Consider the following 19,363-nt stretch of genomic DNA (forward strand, 5'->3'; position numbering starts at 1 on the left):
GTAACTTCACAGATCTTCATTGTAAAGGGTTTAAACACTGTTTCCCATGCTTGTTCAATGAACCATAAACAATTATTGAACATGCACCTGTGGAACAGTCATTAAGACACTAACAGCTTACAGACGGTAGGCAATTAAGGTCACAGTTATGAAAACTTAGGACACCAAACAGGCCTTTCTACTGACTCTGAAAAACACCAAAAGAAAGATGCCCAGGGTCCCTGCTCATCTGCGTGAACGTGCCTTAGGCATGCTGCAAGGAGGCATGAGGACTGCAGATGTGGCCAGGGCAATAAATTGCAATGTCCGTACTGTGAGACGCCTAAGACAGCGCAACAGGGAGACAGGACGGACAGCTGATCATACTCGTAGTGGCAGACCACGTGTAACAACACCTGCACAGGATCGGTACATGCAAACATCACACCTGCGGGACAGGTACAGGATGGCAACAACAACTGCCCGAGTTACACCAGGAACGCAAAATCCCTCTATCAGTGCTCAGACTGTCCGCAATAGGCTGTGAGAGGCTGGACTGAGGGCTTGAAGGCCTGTTGTAAGGCAGGTCCTCACCAGACATCACCGGCAACAGCGTCGCCTATGGGCACAAACCCACCGTCGCTGGACCAGACAAGACTGCCAAAAAGTGCTCTTCATTGACGAGTCGTGATTTTGTCTCACCAGGGGTGATGGTCAGATTCACGTTTATCGTCGAAGGAATGAGCGTTACACCGAGGCCTGTACTCTGGAGCGGGATCAATTTGGAGGTGGACGGTCCGTCGTGGTCTGGGGCGGTGTGTCACAGCATCATATGACTGAGCTTGTTGTCATTGCAGGCAGTCTCAACGCTGTGTATTACAGGGAAGACATCCTCCTCCCTCATGTGGTACACTTCCTGCAGGCTCATCCTGACATGACCCTCCAGCGTGACAATGCCACCAGCCATACTGCTCGTTCTGTGCATTATTTCCTACAAGACAGGAATATCAGTGTTCTGCCATGGTTAGCAAAGAGCCCGGATCTCAATCCCATTGAGCACGTCTGGGACCTGTTGGATCGGAGGGTGAGAGCTAGGGCCATTCCCCCCAGAAATGTCCGGGAACTTGCAGGTGCCTTGGTGGAAGAGTGGGGTAACATCTCACAGCAAGAACGGGCAAATCTGGTGCAGTCCATGACGAGGAGATGCACTGCAGTACTTAATGCAGTTGGTGGCCACACCAGATACTGACTGTTACTTTTGATCTTGACCCCCCCTTTGTTCAGGGACACATTATTCCATTTCCATTATTCCATTTCTGTTAGTCACATTTCTGTGGAACTGGTTCAGTTTATGTCTCAGTTGTTGAATCTTATGTTCATACAAATATTTACACATGTTAAGTTTGCTGAAAATAAACGCAGTTGACAATAAGAGGACGTTTCTTTTTTTTGCTGAGTTTATATATATATATATATATATATATATATATATATACCGTATACAGTTGAAGTCGGAAGTTTACATACACCTTAGCCAAATACATTTAAACTCAGTTTTTCACAATTCCTGAAATTTAATCCTAGTAAAAATCCCATCTTAGGTTAGTTAGGATCACCACTTTATGTTAAGAATGTGAAATGTCAGAATAATAGAAGAGAGATTGATTTATTTCAGCTTGTATTTCTTTCTTCACATTCCCAGTGGGTCAGAAGTGTACATACACTCAATTAGTATTTGGTAGCATTGCCTTTAAATTGTTTAATTTGGGTCAAACGTTTCGGGTAGCCTTCCACAAGTTTCCCACAATTAGTTTGGTGAATTTTGGCCCATTCCTCCTGACAGAGCTGGTGTAACTGAGTCAGGTTTGTAGGCCTCGTTGCTCGCTCACGCTTTTTCAGTTCTGCCCTATAGGATTGAGGTCAGGGCTTTGTGATGGCCATTCCAACACCTTGACTTTGTTGCCCTTAAACCATTTTGTGTGTGTGTTTTGGAGTGTCAGTGTAGTATGTGTAAGTGTATGGTTAGAGTCCAGTGAGTGTATATCGAGCCTATGGAAGAGAGTCAGTGCAGAAAATAAGAACAAATATGAATAAAATAAGGGGGTCAATGCAAATAGTCAGGGTAACCATTTGATTAACTGTTCAGCAGTGCTATGGCTTAGGGGTAGAAGCTGTTAAGGAGCCTTTTGGCATTCCGGGACCGCTTGCTGTGCAGTAGCAGAGAGAACAGTCTATGACTTAGGTGGCTGGAGCCTTTGACAATTTTTAAGGCCTTCCTCTGACACTGCCTGGTATAGAGCTTGAAGAATATTGAAACGAATAATGGGCAAATGTTGCACAATCCAGGTGTGGAAAGCTCTTAGAGACTTTACCCAGAAAGACTCACAGCTGTAATCGCTGCCAAAGGTGCTTGTACAAAGTATTGACTCAAGGGTGTGAATACTTATGTAAATGAGATATTTCAGTATTAAATGTTCAATACATTTGCAAACATTTCTTAATATATGTTTTCACTTTTTCATTATGGTGTACTGTGTGTAGCTGGGTGAGAGAAAAACATATTTAATCAATTTTGAATTCAGACTGTAACACAACGAAATGTGGAATAAGTCAAGGTGTATGAATACTTTCTGAAGGCACTGTAGACAAGGATGGGGGCTTGGGGTTTTGATGGGAAAGGTCTAGGCTTTACAGGGAAGGACCATGGTTAGCAGGGTTGGCCTTCATTCCATTTCAACTCAATTAACTCTGAAAATGTAGTCAAATGCAGTTCATGAGTTCACTCAGTTCAGGAAACAACAATATCATTGAATTGGATTTTCTACGTTTTCAAATGTCCAATTGCTACATTTGCTGAGCTGAGCCAGACTGGAATGGAATCAGAGGTTTGCAGGCAGATCACCCGTGATACAAGTCAGTATTCGACATCCATCCATGGCTGAGGATGTCAGGATATGACGTGGAAACCGGCCACCAGGGGCAACAGTGAGCGCTGTTACCTTTAAGTAAGTTTTGGTTTTTCTAGGATATTGTGGATGTGGATAAGCATCTGCCTCTGACTCCAAAGGTTTCATGGTTGAATCCAGCGATAGAGTGTCAATTTTGATAGTTTTGTTATAAGCCTATCCCAAACCTTAACCATTTGGAGTTAATGCCTAACCTTAAGATTTCTGAGTTAATGCCTAAACTTAACCCTAACCTTAAAATCCGGAGTTAATCCCTAAATTTAACCTTTAACACTTTGAGATTTAACGTTTGGAACAACTTTGAAATTTGTCGTTTGAGAAACATGGATGAACGTCTAACTCTGATGTGAGACTGAGACCTTGCAGAAATGTTGACACTTGCTGATAGATTTGTGGATCCAGGATCACATGTTGGGATGTGGCTCCCTCTAGTGGTACTTTTCCATATAGACTTACCCACACTCCAGGGTTTCGACCAGGGTTTTATGTTAATGTCAGCTCTAAAGACTTATGGTGACGGCATCAACAATCTTTGCATCATTCAAGTCTGTTGCTTTGTGAGAAGGTGTTAAAGTTCACAGATAGCCATTGTTATGTAAAAAACAGCTGAAAAGAACACAGAGCATTGCCTTGGCCCCAAATGAGAGCAGGGATCCATGGGTAAAATACTGGGGTAAATCCTGTATGTAAATGCACCATTAGAAGCTGGATGTAGAAACCAATGGTATAAACTCTGGGTGGTCGTGGTTGTGAGGCACCATCTTTTACTTGAGCATTATTTAGGTCACTGTAAACAAGGGCAACAAAGCCCAAATCCTGTGATAATCAAACAAAACAGAAAATACAACAACCACTGTTGTAATGTGTGGCGGAAAGAAGCATACATTATTTTTGTCCCCACTAGTGACTACCCTTTTCCACTTGTGCTCTAACTAGCTATCCCCCTTTCCCTTTCTTTAAATATTCTCATGAATGGATTTCACATGAATTCTTGGTTATTCCCATCTATGCAAATGGTATGTCTGGCATCTAGTGGTGTTTTGCAGTATGACTGGAGTCCTGTCTATCTCTAACATGCTGACCAGACCAGTTGCAAAATAAATGAACACATACATGTTATTCAATCATTGCACGTGCGCAAGCATCTGCTTAGCCAGGTGCTAAAATAGAACTTGGTTCTATTTGTGACACTGGATGCGCTTCAAGTCCTGTATCTTCCATCTCCTCATTTGTTTTTAGGAGCATATATCAAATCAAATTTCAAATCAAATTTATTTATAAAGCCCTTCTTACATCAGCTGATATCTCAAAGCGCTGTACAGAAACCCAGCCTAAAACCCCAAACAGCAAACAATGCAGGTGTAGAAGCACGGTGGCTAGGAACAACTCCCTAGAAAGGCCAGAACCTAGGAAGAAACCTAGAGAGGAACCAGGCTATGAGGGGTGGCCAGTCCTCTTCTGGCTGTGCCGGGTGGAGATTATAACAGAACATGGCCCGATGTTCAAAGATGACCAGCAGGGTCAAATAATAATAATCACAGTGGTTGTCGAGGGTGCAACAGGTCAGAACCTCAGGAGTAAATGTCAGTTGGCTTTTCATAGCCGATCATTCAGAGTATCTCTACCGCTCCTGCTGTCTCTGGAGATTTGAAAACAGCAGGTCTGGGACAGGTAGCACGTCCGGTGAACAGATCAGGATTCCATAGCCGCAGGCAGAACAGTTGAAACTGGAGCAGCAGCACAGCCAGGTGGACTGGGGACAGCAAGGAGTCATCAGGCAAGGTAGTCCTGAGGCATGGTCCTAGGGCTCAGGTCCTCCGAGAGAGAGAGAAAGAGAGAGACAGAGAGAGAGAGAGAAAGAGAAAGAGAAAGAGAGAGAGAAAAAGAGAGAGAGAAAGAGAGAGAGAGAAAGAGAGAGAGAAAGAGAGAGAGAGAAAGAGAGAGAAGAGAGAAAGAGAGAAAGAGAGAAAGAGGGAGAAAGAGAGAGAGCGAAAGAGAGAAAGAGAGAGAGAAAGAGAGAGAGAGAGAGAGAGAAAGAGAAAGAAAGAGAGAGAGAGAGAAAGAAAGAAAGAATTAGAGAGAGCATACTTAAATTCACACAGGACACCGGATAAGACAGGAGAAATACTCCAGATATAACAGACTGACCCTAGCTCCCCGACACATAAACTACTGCAGCATAAATACTGGAGGCTGAGACAGGAGAGGTCGGGAGACACTGTGGCCCCATCCGACGATACCCCCGGACAGGGCCAAACAGGCAGGATATAACCCTACCCACTTTGCCAAAGCACAGCCCCCACACCACTAGAGGGATTACTTCAACCACCAACTTACCATCCTGAGACAGGGCCGAGTATAGCCCACAAAGATCTCCGCCACGGCACAACCCAAGGGGGGCACCAACCCAGACAGGAGGATCACGTCAGTGACTCAACCCACTCAAGTGACGCACCCCTCCTCGAGACGGCATGGAATAGCACCAGTAAGCAAATTGATATAAAACATCCCCACTAAATGTTTTTAAATGCTCACGAATTTCTACAAAATGAGCACAAATTTATTTTAAACATGGCTACAAATTATGAAACGAGCTCACGAATTGTAAAACGTCCACGTACTGTAATATACATCCACTATTCTTTTAGTTATGGATGTTATGATGATATTCCCTGGAGGTCGGGGCCCACAGGGCAGGTGCCCTGCGTGCCCATTCGGTAATCTGGCCCTGATCATGAAATTAAACTACAGGTATTGTTGTTACACATCCTCACACTGTCTTGGAGGATAAAACTGAGACTGTAGCCAGCTTCCATTTTACCTAATTTTATTGTCCAAAGAATGTTCTCATAGTCCAGGAGCATTGGATGAAAATCCACAATGTTGGTGCCATACAGGAGCACTGACCAATCTGCCTCCAAAAGAGGACTGCTGGTTTTGAGGATGGTGTGGAGGTCAGTGGTTGATGATCTGAGCACCCCCTGAGATGGTGAGTATGGTTTCAGTAGACCACTATTGAGCTGGTAGATCAGATAGGAGCTTCGAGGAAAGGTCATTTAGTGCTTTGAATGTGGTTCATATTGCCTTATAGTGAATTCAGGACTTGGACAGGGAGTCGATGCAGCTTAAAGATGCATTTACATGGGGGTTTGGATGATAGTGTCAAATTTCTTAGAATGAGCGAAAATATTAGAGTTTGGGGACTGGAGGGGATAATAGTCAAGTTGGGAAATGTGCAAATATTTAGATACAAACATATAGTCAAGTTGGGGATTATTCAGATATTCCTGTTGAAAAAGAGAAAAGACAGAAAGATATAATCTTACAGTATATTAAATTCATCCCATTGGGCCAAAACTGGTTGAATAAACGTTGTTTCCACCTCATTTCAACAACAACAAAAAAATCTATGTGATGACGGTGAATCAATGTGGAAAACACAATTGGATTTTTTTCACCCAACTTTTAACCAACATTTTTGGTTAATTTCACATTGGTTGATTTCCCAAATTTAAATCAAAACTAGACATTGAACTGATGTCTGTGCCCAGTGGGATTGGAGTTCTGTAATCATATCAGCTCATTTGTCATACTTCTTCTAATCATCCAGAGAGAATGTACCTTTCTTTGAGGTTAACCTTTGAGATGACCTCCCTCAAGGATTCTCGCTCTTTCCTCGGAGCGAATTTGTCCCACATTTTAGCAAAGTCGCCATTGGGGGCCACGTTTCTCAAGATATTGCGACCATGATGCCTGTGGACAAAGATATTAATATCATCTTAAACGTGCAACATATCAAATAATTTCTCCTGTCTGTGATTAAAAACAGTACTCAAACGATGGCAACCTGAGAAAAAAATATCCCATCAAAATAAGACATACATTAGGTCGAATTTGCAAGAGGGTCGAGAGCCGTGCGTCCTGCGAAACACAACCCAGCCAAGCCGTACTACTTCTTGACACAAAGCCCGCTTAACCTGGAAGCCAGCTGCACCAATGTGTCGGAGAAAACACCATACACCTGGCGACCGTGTCAGCGTGCATTGGTCACCACAGGAGGTCGCTAGTTAGCGATGGGAGAAGAACATCCTTTGGCTTCGGCTAAGCTTTTGGCTTTTTAACTTTCAAACCCACATGAGTGCCTGGACTTGGATTTTCCTATGCCACGTAGCACTTATTTGCGTTTATAATTTTTCCTATTTGTTTTCAATTACTATTCCCCTCCAAGAGAACCTGTGGTTGTTTTGGAATACCTAAAATCCGCAATTCAATCCATGACACCCTTTTAGCATAGATGCTGTAGACAGCCGACAATGTGGCTTTTAAAGGCAATTTCAATTTGTATTCGTGGTAAACGCTGCAGATGTCGACTCAAGAGTAAATTACCTTTACAAGCTGCATTGTCGGCGATCTAGTGCTATAGCGAGCCATGGATTGAATCACGGCCTAAATTAAGGCCGGCCATTATGTTTAAGCAAGCTACTTTACAGGAGGAACATCCCACCTGACTTCCTGTGCAGGGTCCACAGCCAGTTTACTGACGGCAATCAAGAAACGGTCAGTGAGGTCTTTCTTCCCCGACAGGAGACGAGCCATCCCCATGACCTCAGCCAGTCTCTCCAGGTGCTGAGCAGTGCAGCTCCTCACCGCAGCGTTACGGTGGCTGAGGAAGGAAAAACAGAGCACATCAGTTACATGTCATAGAGATACATGAGTTAGGAGACGAATGATAATGGATTGTATTGATGAAGTCTCATCGATGGATCAAAATGTTCAGTAAGACTTTATATTAAAGTCCCTTAATATACCATTTATAAACTGTTTGTGAAGAGTTCAATTACCATTTATTAATCATTATTCCTACATTTGTAAATGTCAATGAGAAATCTATAAATAGTTATTTACACATTTATAAACGCTATTTTAAATGATTTGTTCATGATTTATCAGATAATTAATAAGGTATTTGATCATAGTGCCTTGTATATGATTTCATAATGTTAACCTCTCTGGGCTAGGCGGGACGAATTCGTCCCACCTACGCAACAGCCAGTTGAATCCCGTGGCGCGATTTACAAATACCTTAGAAATGCTATTACTTCAATTTCTCAAACATATGACTATTTTACAGCATTTTAAAGACAAGACTCTCGTTAATCTAACCACACTGTCCGATTTCAAAAAGGCTTTACAACGAAAGCAAAACATTAGATTATGTCAGCAGAGTACCCAGCCAGAAATAATCAGACACCCATTTTTCAAGCTAGCATATAATGTCACATAAACCCAGAAGACAGCTAAATGCAGCACTAACCTTTGATGATCTTCATCAGATGACACACCTAGGACATTATGTTATACAATACATGCATGTTTTGTTCAATCAAGTTCATATTTATATCAAAAACCAGCTTTTTACATTAGCATGTGACGTTCAGAACTAGCATACCCCCCGCAAACTTCCGGGGAATTTACTAACAATTTACTAAATTACTCACGATAAACGTTCACAAAAAACATAACAATTACTTTAAGAATTATAGATACAGAACTCCTTTGTGCAATCGAGGTGTCCGATTTTAAAATAGCTTTTCGGTGAAAGCACATTTTGCAATATTCTCAGTAGATAGCCCAGCCATCACGACTAGCCATTTAGACACCGACCAAGTTTAGCCCTGACCAAAGTCAGATTTACTATTACAAAAGTTTGATTACCTTTGTTGTCTTCGTCAGAATGCACTCCCAGGACTGCTACTTCAATAACAAATGTTGGTTTGGTCCAAAATAATCCATCGTTATATCCAAACAGCGGTGTTTTGTTCGTGCGTTCCAGACACTATCCGAAATGGTAAATCAGGGTTACGAGCATGGCGCAATTCGTGACAAAAAAGTTCTAAATATTCCATTACCGTACTTCGAAGCATGTCAACCGCTGTTTAAAATCCATTTTTATGCCATTTTTCTCGTAAAAAAGCGATAATATTCCGACCGGGAATCTCCGTTTAGGTAAACAGTGGAAAGAAAAAAAAGCTTTCGGTCGACGCGGGCACGAGCCTGAGTCTCACAGTACTGTAACCAGCCATAACCCAAACGCGCTACTTTTTTTCAGCCAGAGCCTGCAAAGCCACGATTCAGCTTTTTGCCGCCTTCTGAGAGACCATGTGAGCCGTAGGAAGTGTCACGTAACAGCAGAGATCCTTTGTAATGGATAGAGATGGCAAAGAAGGCCAAGAAATGGTCAGACAGGGTACTTCCTGTACAGAATCTTCTCAGGTTTTGACCTGCCATTTGAGTTCTGTTATACTCACAGACACCATTCAAACAGTTTTAGAAACTTTGGAGTGTTTTCTATCCAAAGCCAATAATTATATGCATATTCTAGTTACTGGGCAGGAGTAGTAACCAGATTAAATCGGGTACGTTTTTTAACCAGCCGTGTCAATACTGCGCCCTAGCCCTAACAGGTTAAATACCTTCTTGCTAGTCAATGTCAACTCATTGCCTATAAATAAATATACATATTTATAAATGTATTTATATTCCAGCCCAGGCGCAATTTCGATGTTGGTCACTAGATGGCAGCAGTGTCAGTGCAAAGTCTTAGACTGAACCAATGAACCATTGTATATCTGTTCAAAATGTTGTATCAAGACTGCCCAAATGTGCCTAATTGGTTTATCAATACATTGTGCACTCTTCTCAAACAAATAGATTGATATTCTTTCACTGTAATACCTACTGTAAATTGGACAGTGCAGTTAAATTAACAAGAATTTAAGCTTTCTGCCCATATCTGTCCTGGGAAATGTTTTTGTTACTTACAACCTCATGCTAATCACATTTGCCTACATTAGCTCAACCGTCCCGCGGGGGGGACACTGATCCCGTAGAGGTTTAATATCATAATGTTTCTTAAGACCTGCCTAAATGAAAACATGTGAATATTTGTGATGGTGTATATTAAATTGATTGACTTTGTAGTGTGGTAGTATTTGATATATAACTATTTATACATTAAAATGTTTATCTTTTACGCTATAAAGATACTTAAAATATGCAAGCAAGCATTAGGCAATGAGTTGACATTGACTAGCAAGAATTGGACTGAGAGTGGAAAGGTATTTAACATTATGAAATCATATACAAGGCATTAACAAACATTACAATGCAATACCTTATGCATGATCAGAGAGGGAGAGAAGTCATAGCCTGAAAGGCCATGCCCCAAGAGTCGCTGGGGTGGAGAGAGAGAGAGCGTATCTCACTAGCGCAGGTCAGGAACAAAGAAAAAGAGAGAGACAATGAATCTAAGACTCTTAAAAGCCTCTGAGTTGTTAAAATAAAACAATGTGAGTTGTTAACCAATATGCTACTATAAAAGTGAACTTCCAATCAGATATCAGACCTACAGATGTAAACACAACTGAAACTCTGCTACCCAGAGTGGTAACGAGAGGGTTGGCGAGATAATTGAAATTATAAACCGGGTGGTTCGAGCCCTGAATGCTGATTGGCTGAAAGCTGTGGCGTATAACCTACCATTTGGTTTTGAAATATTGAAACCAAACCATATGATTTGAATGAAGTATTTAAGTAAACAACAGGAAAAGGTGACTGTAAGAAGCACTCATAATTTCAAATAGGCTACATGTCGTATTAAACAGCATATAAACACTCTAAATAGGTCAGGAGTCAGACATGTAGCCTAATATGAAATGTATTTGTAGTAGAATTAAAATGGTTATTCCATCAAACTTCAAATTATTAGAATAGTACACAACGCAGAACAGAACAACCAGGTTCAGGGCCAAAGCCCTTCCAAGTTCAGACAGAAGGGGGAGTCAGATCACTTTGATCGCCAGGAACTTTACTTTTGGTGTCCATTTTTAATTGTTGCGCTACTGGTGCTGCCTGTTGATGTTAGGTGGGCAGTTACAGTAGCTGAATGATGTTAACATCTTCGGGTTTTGTTTCATTAAATATATTTTATTTCATCTGGGTGCTTGCTTCACCTACTAACACCCTGGTACTATCCGTAGCTGCCGTTCTCCTCAGACCGAGAAAACACTGAGAAAGGTGTGTCTTGCTGTAGATATTGTTATAAGGGAATGTGAGACTTTAGAAACATGTAACTTTCAGAGTTTTATTGTTGTTATTAATATAGTTTACAGAGTGCTAAAAGTGCTGCTGTTGCTAGCTAGCATGCCTTTCTGTGATGCAGACGGTTAGCTGAGCTGGTGCGGGCGTTGCATTATGGGAGATGTAGTTTGGTCCTCTAAGGTCTGAATGGGATAGAGGCGATTTCACGTTGTAACTTGTTTGTGCTGCAGTGTTTTTTGTAAATTAGTTGTTTTATTTTGGTACTGTCAACACTATGGCGCACACACGCAGCCAGTTTGGGTTCCGTGTAAGCTCAGCATTTACACAACATTTTGTTGTATTAAATCGTTATAGTCTATAAATTGCACATACATGCTGATTGACTTACTTAGAATTAAATACAAATTAAATTAAAAATGCCTCATTAGGCTCAGTCTACAGTGCCTTTGAATTTATTTTTAGAAACATGAGTTTGGCCAGAGTCTGTAGCTTCAGGCTCATGTGATTGTGCCTGGAGAGCAGGCCAGCCGCAGAGAATACACTCTCAGCTCTTGCAGAGCCACTTGGGATGCTAAACACCGTTTGGGCCACTAATGCCAGGCTGGGCAGGGATGCATAGTTATTTTTATTTTGTTCTGTAGGTAGGCCTAAAGGATTTTGGTTGAAATATCTCTATGAAAACAGAATGCTCCTTGAAAGACGTAATAGAGTTAACATGCCCTCAATGATGGCCTAATGTATAGATAATAGAAGGAAAATTAACTGAACTTTTTAGAGATTATTTTTTGTTCATAAATAATGTGCTAAAATGACACACTTAGCTAGCTACCCACCTCGTTCCTTTCTGTTAGCATGTACACGTAGTAAGTACATGCTTTCGGGATACCTGTCTTTTCATTCTTTAGTTGTGGACACTACATAACCACACTCCCTCTCTTGCTCTTGGTCCTCATCTTTGTAAGTCACCTTGATTTTTCACCTGTGTGTTTTATCAGCTTCTTTATGAAGATATTTAGAATATTAGATGACAGTAGCTAAAGCAAGGTGCTATAGCAGCACACAAGTAGACTACAAATGCATGCTGGGCCGGGCATGCCTTGAGCTTGTAAAATGAGTGCTACTGGAGCACTACTGGAGCGAAATTGAAGGGGGCGAGAAAGCCGAAGCCCCAGCCTCTGGGAAACTTGCTCCACGATCCAGTCAAATAGGGCAAGCTCCACTCCTCACTCTGCTCACATACTCTGGCATGGCCACACCCTAAGTGGGACTGACTGTGCAGCTATCTGTATCTCAGTCAGACTTATCGCTTTGGAGCCTATTTGTGCTCTGTTCTAACAAATCTCGCTGCGCATCATGTAGAAATGACCTAGTCTGATCATGCTCTTTTTCAAATGCTTGAAGTTCTGCTTCCAATTGCTCTATGTTGCACTCTGATTTCCTCTGGGAAGTTCATCAGTAGTTTGCTGTGTTGCTATTCGTTTTTCCCCGAGTAAAAGCGCAGCAAGCTTTAGAATGAACATTCTCTTGTATTTTTTCTTATGCTTGTCAATAGACTGAGTATACAAAACATTAAGAACACCTTCTCTTTCCATGACAGACTGACCAGGTGAACCCAATTATTGATGTCACTTGTTAAATCCAATCAAATGTATTTATATAGCCCTTCTTACATCAGCTGATATCTCAAAGTGCTGTACAGAAACCCAGCCTAAAACCCCAAACAGCAAGCAATGCAGGTGTAGAAGCATGGTGGCTAGGAAAAACTCCCTAGAAAGGCCAAAACCTAGGAAGAAACCTAGAGAGGAACCAGGCTATGAGGAGTGGCCAGTCCTCTTCTGGCTGTGCCGGGTGGAGATTATAACAGCACATGGCCTAGATGTTCAAATGTTCATAAATCCACTTCAATCAGTATAAATGAAAGGGAGGTGACAGGTTTAATAAGGATTTTTAAGCTTTGAGACAATATGGACATGGATTGTGTATGTGTGCCATTCAGAGGGTGAATGGGCAAGACAATATTTAAGTGCCTTTGAACGGGGGGCTAGGGTCATTCTGTTATATCCGGTGTAATTCTCCTGTCTTTTCTGGTGTCCTGTGTGATGTTATATATGCTCCCTCTAATTCTCTCATCTTTCTCTCTCTCTCCCCTCTCGGAGGACCTGAGCCCTAGGACCATGCCTCAGGACCATCTGGCCTGACGACTCCTGAATGTCCCCGTCCCTAGTCCATCTGGTCGTGCTGCTGACCCCGTTTCTGCTGTTCTGTCTGCGGCCATAGAACCCTGACATGTTCACCAGACCCCCCGCACCCCCTATGTTTGGTATACTCAGTGTATATTGCCAGTACTAAAGAATTTCATCCCTATTCGAATCAAATGTGAGAACATTCTTGCCTTTTTTGATCAAATCATTAATACGAGTCGATTACCATAATTCAAAAATGTAGATTGCTTGCATATTCGCCATCACATAGGCCACATGTTCGTTATATATGTTAATTTTACCTTTTTTTAACTAGTCAGTTAAGTCAGTTAAGAACAAATTCTTATTTTAAATGATGGCCTAGGAACAGTGGGTTAACTACCTTGTTCAGGGGCAGAACAACAGATTTTTACCTTGTCAGCTCGGGGATTCGATCTTGCAATCTTTCAGTTACAAGTCCAAACCGCTAACCACTAGGCTACCTGCTGCCCCAATAGAATAATAGAATAGAATAAACTCAAATTTAGTCCAAAGTATCTGTAAGATATATCACATCGGGGTCACCATTTACTGTAGTGTCGAATTACAGGAAATTAACTTTAATATGCACATGTTTCTCTCCGCAGTCAAGCCATAATTGTTGGGAACCCGCTTGGTGGGGGGGCCTCCCAACCAAATCTCCCCAAGAGGCTAAAGAGGCTAGAGCCGGCCCTGCTCTGGAGCATCACTTTCATATAAAGTGTTAACAAATGTTCTCGTGTAGTGATGATACACATCCACTGCAAATTAGGTCCGGGACGATACCAGTATCCAAAACACGAAGTGGATAAAAGTTCTTTAGGAAAACAGACGTAATGTTGGAAACAAATATCATTATGTTGTCATCCTGAGTAATATTTATTTATTTTCCAAGCTGTATCAGACAATATTTTACATACAGCAGGTTTTTAAAGGACCAAAGAGTGAGATCTGCTATGCGTTTTCATTTTTGCCATTGAAAATATATTGCAATACTGGTATTGTCCCGGCCCTAATACAAATTTTCAATCTGTCACTGGCCCAGGCGGTTGTCCCTACGTGCTTCAAGACCGCAACCATTGTGCCAGTGCCGCAGCAGTCGACCGCATCAAGCCCGAATGACCTCCGACCTGTTGCACTCACCCCCACGATCATGAAGTGCTTCGAAAGACTGGTTTTGGCCTACCTTAAGTCCTGCCTCCCTCCAACACTGGATCCCCACCAGTTTGCCTACCGACCGAACAGGTCTGCAGAGGACGCCATCTTCACAGCTTTACACTCTTCCATGACAAAACCAACACCTATGTGAGAATGCTGTTCATAGACTTTAGCTCAGCATTCAATACGGTCATTCCCTCTAGGCTGGTCACCAAACTCCATGACCTAGGGATCAGCCCCTCTCTCTGTAACTGGACTTTGGACTTCCTGACCAACAGACCCCAGTCTGTCAGGTTAGACGACTTCACCACCTCAACCCTGAACCTGAACACTGGTGTGCCGAGCCTCTTCCTGTACTCCCTCTTCTCCTACGACTAAGTTTCTGTACACGGTATCAACACCATCGTCAAGTTCGCAGACGAAACCACGGTGGTAGGTCTGATCAGTGACAATGACGAGTCAGCCTACAGGGAGGAGGTCAAGCACCTGGCTGCATGGTGCGCTGACAACAACCTGGCCCTCAATGCAAAGAAAACCAAGGAGCTCATAGTGGATTAACAGGAAGTCTAAAAGCCGCAGCCACGCCCCAGTTCTCATTGATGGCACTGAAGTGGAGCGTGTGCCCAGCTTCAAATTCCTGGGTGTCTACATCTCCGATGACCTCTCCTGGTCCCGCAACACCTCAACCCTAGTCAAGAAGGCGCAGCAGCGCCTGTACTTTTTGAGGAGGCTGAAGAAGGCCTGCCTGTCTCCCAAGATCCTGGTGAACTTTTACCACTGCACGGTCGAGAGCAATCTGACTAACTGCGCCACAGTGTGGTTTGGCGGGTGCTCCGTGGCTGACCGGAAGGCCCTGCAACGGGTGGTGAAAACCACCCACCACATCACTGGTGCCCAGCTATCGGAGACCTCCAGCGCATCAGGGACCCTTCACATCCATGCCACAAACAAAAGGTACTGCCTCTCAGGGACCTTGTTGCACTACTCTCTTTGTCCATTTCACAGTACTACTGGACTCTGACATTGCTTTGCAAAATCTGATTAAGGACATAATTCAGATGTACATGTATATGTCTACCTCGGTAACCTCATTGCTGCTCTCCCTGCATTTCAGTTGCATGCCTCCTTGCACTTTCAATTTGCCTTCATTGCACATTTAGACTTGCCATTTGCCTTCATTGCACATTTATACATCCCACTTAATAACGTACTTAGTTATTTTACTTTTTACTACATTTTCTGCACTCTTTTATTTGCACTTCTGGTCAGATACTAACTGCATTTCGTTGTACTTGTACTTGTTCAATGACAATAAAGTTGATTCTAATCTAATGTGTGGTATACTTAAGCGAGCAGTGACCATTTTGCACCAGAAAGTTCACTACATATCAATTATCTATTGCATTGTCACATCAGGTCCGTTTGGAGTGAATCCTAACTTCCATTCGAGTCAACCTTTCAATGTGAGACAAAGTGAACATTTGTGGAAGTCCGGATCTACCCCTTAGTGAGTGTTAATTGACCCCTCTCCCTCTTTACCTCAGCCCACCGACCAGCAGGGCATTCATGACACGGGTAGGGGTGCAGCTCTGCACCATGTGACCCAGGGCAAAGTTGGCGGCCTGCCGGATGAAGTTGTTGGCCTCGCTGGCTTTGTGCAGCAGCACGCGTGCCGTCCCCTCCACCTCACTGTCCATGGCCCTCTGGAGGTGAACGTACATGTCACCCAGTGTGGCCATGGCAGCACAGGACACTGCAGAGCGCAGGTTCTTCACCTGAATCATAATAACACGCACAGGACCAGCTATTAATGTTGAGCAGTACAACCCACGAACATCCGAAACATGACACAATAATTTGGCTTGTTCTCCAAATGTAGCAGATTTACATTTACATTTACATTTAAGTCATTTAGCAGACGCTCTCATCCAGAGCGACTTACAAATTGGTGCATTCACCTTATAATATCCAGTGGAACAACCACTTTACAATAGTGCATCTAAATCTTTTAAGGGGGGGGTTAGAAGGATCTGAACTGTCAGATTTGTGCAGATGAATGAATAGGGCAGTGAATGAATAGAGCTACCTCATTTATAATGGCAAGGCAGATATCATGGAGTTTAGGCATCAGTATGTCCATGTGGTTCTGAGCCATCACACGGAGAGAGGCCAAGCCCTCGATCTTCTTCTCCCTGCAAGTCAGTGAAAGAAACGTAAGCAATTTCCACAACATTTTCCAAAAACATTATAAAGATGTTCATCAATTAGGACTCTGGTCTCTTAATTTCAGAAGTTTCTACGCTCTGTAGCTCAAATCTACATTTCCAAGGACACTACACTGTGCTTCCTTTAGCCTAGCTCCATTGGTCTTGTCTACAGTGAATGCTCACCAGTCATCAGAGGCAGAGTGGAGCAGCTTGAAGGTCTTAGTCAGGGCCTGCTCTGGGTTGGACAGGGGCTGCAATCTGGCCTGGTCCTGACTTTTCTTTATTTGGCCCTTTGGCTCACTGGCTGCCTTCTTGTCTATGGGTTGACAGCAGACATCTATCTCTCTGTGAACTGTATGTATGTATTTATGCATTTACTCATTTCCATATCTGTTTGTAGCTTTTAACACTAGAACATCTTAGTTCATTATGATATCATTTTAAATTTAGCACACATTTTTTGGTGCTCACCCTGCTCAGAAGCAGGGTCTAATTCGCCTTGAGCAAAGGTTATCTCACTGTGCAACAGGCAAAGCAAGTGTGGAAAAATGTCTTAGCCCTGGGCTAAAGCCATTTGTGTCCCTTCCCTTCCTACTATCAGTCTACCTAGCTTCATCTCCCTGTCTAATTTAAATTAGTGTGAGTACATGAGAGGGACTGACCTGAGCCAGTGTCAGCCTTTTGCAGGCTAAGGAACCTTGTAGGCCGAGGCAGTTTGCTCCTGGGCTTGGTAGGGGGGGGAGCAGGCCTGGGTGGACTGTCACGCGACTTTACCGGGGTCCCAACATCCAAGTAGTCACGGAGCTCCGCAGGGGTGTTCATATCCACTGAGCTCAGGCTTCCCAGAGAGCTGGTGGCTATTTCCCCCATGGACATGGCCGAGCCCAAACTTCTCCTGCCCATGGCCTTCACCTCATGTACCACCTTTGGCGTAGACCAGAAAAGAATGCTCCCATCATAGAAATGCATATAGAACTAGTATATACATAAACTAATACACAGAGATCCTTAATTCTAGGATCTATTCTATCATGCCGTCAAAGAGAGTATCCTTTCTAACCTGTACCCCCGCACACTGTACCCCCTCAACTAACCTGTACCCCCGCACACTGACTCGGTACCGATACCCCCTGTATATAGCCTCGTTATTGTTATGTCATTGTGTTACTTTTATTATTATTATTATTATTGTTTACATTAGTTTATTTGTTAAATATTTTCCTAACTCTTCTTGAACTGCACTGTTGGTTTCACAGTATGGTCTACACTTGTGTTTTCACAAATTTTCACATTTACAATAAATTGAAAGTCCATCCTACCTTCCAGGCCTCCTCCTTCAGGTGAGCCTCGATGTCCCTCACCTCCTCCATCAGGTCAATGGGTCCGTTGTTGTCAGCACAGCCCTGGTCCAACTGGACTTTCAGGGCTTTGACTCCCCGCCTGCCCTTCTTCTTCTTGCCCCTCTTGGAGGGAGCTCCAGTGGGAGGGACGGGAACAGGCCGCACGCTACTGCTGCTGAATGACTTATTTACCTGGATGGACTCCAGAGAGTGAGATCCGGGTCGAACTTGGGCTCCGTCCACCCCCACCACGTTCTTCAGTGGGGCCAGAGCTATGTGTTCAAGCCTTCGTGGCAAAGGCCTCGGTGGAGCTTTCGGCCGCGGAATGCACTGAATAGAGGGGACGAAGTGGTGCGCGAAGGTGCTGCCAACCCCGATGAGAGCAGTCCGGACATAATTCTCATGGATAGCACTTATCTTTCTTTGCTTTCCTTCCATGGCCTCTCTCTCAGCTCTCTGCATCTGCAGAAGTCTGGCATCACTGATGAAGCCCCGATGGCCCTCTGGGATTGGGTAGCTCTCCTGATAGCCCTGGATCACAATGGTATAGTATGAAATGAATAGCAGAAGTGAAGTAGTCAAAATAGTTTCTACAGTGTGTCATATAAAGCTTTTAAGCTAAAGATGTTATGGATGTAGGCCTACTGTATGTCTATGAAACCACAAAATAAACACAGTGATATTTTTGAAAAACGTTTGAAATACTGATGAGCCTTACAAAACTTGAAAACCTGTCCTGGTCATCCTGTTGGTTTAAAGCCATGTTTTGCTTCCTCAAGTTTTCGATGACGCTCCTCATCTGAGAGTTCTCCTTCTGGAGTTTGTCAAACTCACTTGATTTTCTTCCTCGATAAGCCATTGATAATAAATGTTAACACTCTCAAAATAAGAACTTAACCTATCTCTGTGAGAGAACTATCATGAAATGTTGCTTGTCAGATGGAACCAGCAATGATATCATGGCAAGGATTCCGTTACATTGTGATGTCATAATGGGGTCTGTTGACAGCACTGAGCACATCAGCACATGGTGAACATTCATGAAAGCTTTTTGATTCCCATATAAAATCATAAATGTGTGATGAATTTGTAAATATATATATATATATATATAAACTCAGCAAAAAATAAACGTCCCTTTTTTTAGGACACTGTCTTCCACAGATAATTCGTAAAAATCCATGTAACTTCACAGATCTTCATTGTAAAGGGTTTAAACACTGTTTCCCATGCCTGTTCAATGAACCATAAACAATTATTGAACATGCACCTGTGGAACAGTCATTAAGACACTAACAGCTTACAGACGGTAGGCAATTAAGGTCACAGTTATGAAAACTTAGGACACCAAACAGGCCTTTCTACTGACTCTGAAAAACACCAAAAGAAAGATG

The 19,363-nt window shown here is 42.9% G+C and overlaps 1 protein-coding gene across 2 annotated transcripts; it reads right to left on the reverse strand.

Annotated features, from left to right (window-relative positions):
- Positions 1-4,933: 4,933 nt before the first annotated feature.
- LOC106599077 (TOG array regulator of axonemal microtubules protein 1) lies at positions 4,934-19,048 on the reverse strand. Of its 2 annotated transcripts, none has more exons than XM_082964437.1 (4): positions 16,509-16,613; positions 15,962-16,197; positions 7,450-7,608; positions 4,934-6,698 (listed from the first exon to the last, which is right to left on the reverse strand). In XM_082964437.1, exons 1-4 carry the CDS (start codon positions 16,575-16,577, stop codon positions 6,548-6,550), a joined length of 615 nt encoding a protein of 204 aa, XP_082820563.1. In that variant the 5' UTR covers positions 16,578-16,613; the 3' UTR covers positions 4,934-6,547. The 2 variants fall into 2 exon arrangements, 1 of the variants encoding a protein (XP_082820563.1); XR_014381280.1 differs by lacking the exons at positions 4,934-6,698; positions 7,450-7,608 and adding exons at positions 17,949-18,500; positions 18,688-19,048 and having other exon boundaries at positions 16,111-16,197; positions 16,509-17,553.
- Positions 19,049-19,363: the final 315 nt, after the last annotated feature.

This window comes from Salmo salar, chromosome 02 (assembly GCF_965601325.2).
Source record: "Salmo salar chromosome 02, fSalSal1, whole genome shotgun sequence".
In the NCBI taxonomy this organism is placed as follows: Eukaryota; Metazoa; Chordata; class Actinopteri; order Salmoniformes; family Salmonidae; genus Salmo; species Salmo salar.

What these genes read in the sequence shown, in the direction of transcription:
- LOC106599077 (XM_082964437.1), bottom strand. Translation starts at nt 16,577, where the DNA reads ATGGCTCAGAACCACATGGACATACTGATGCCTAAACTCCATGATATC. An exon ending in GCCTTGCCATTATAAATGAG is followed by an intron (nt 16,198 to 16,508) that starts GTAGCTCTATTC and finishes ATTATGATTCAG; the next exon opens with GTGAAGAACCTGCGCTCTGC. An exon ending in GACCCTGCACAGGAAGTCAG is followed by an intron (nt 6,699 to 7,449) that starts GTGGGATGTTCC and finishes CTTTGTCCACAG; the next exon opens with GCATCATGGTCGCAATATCT.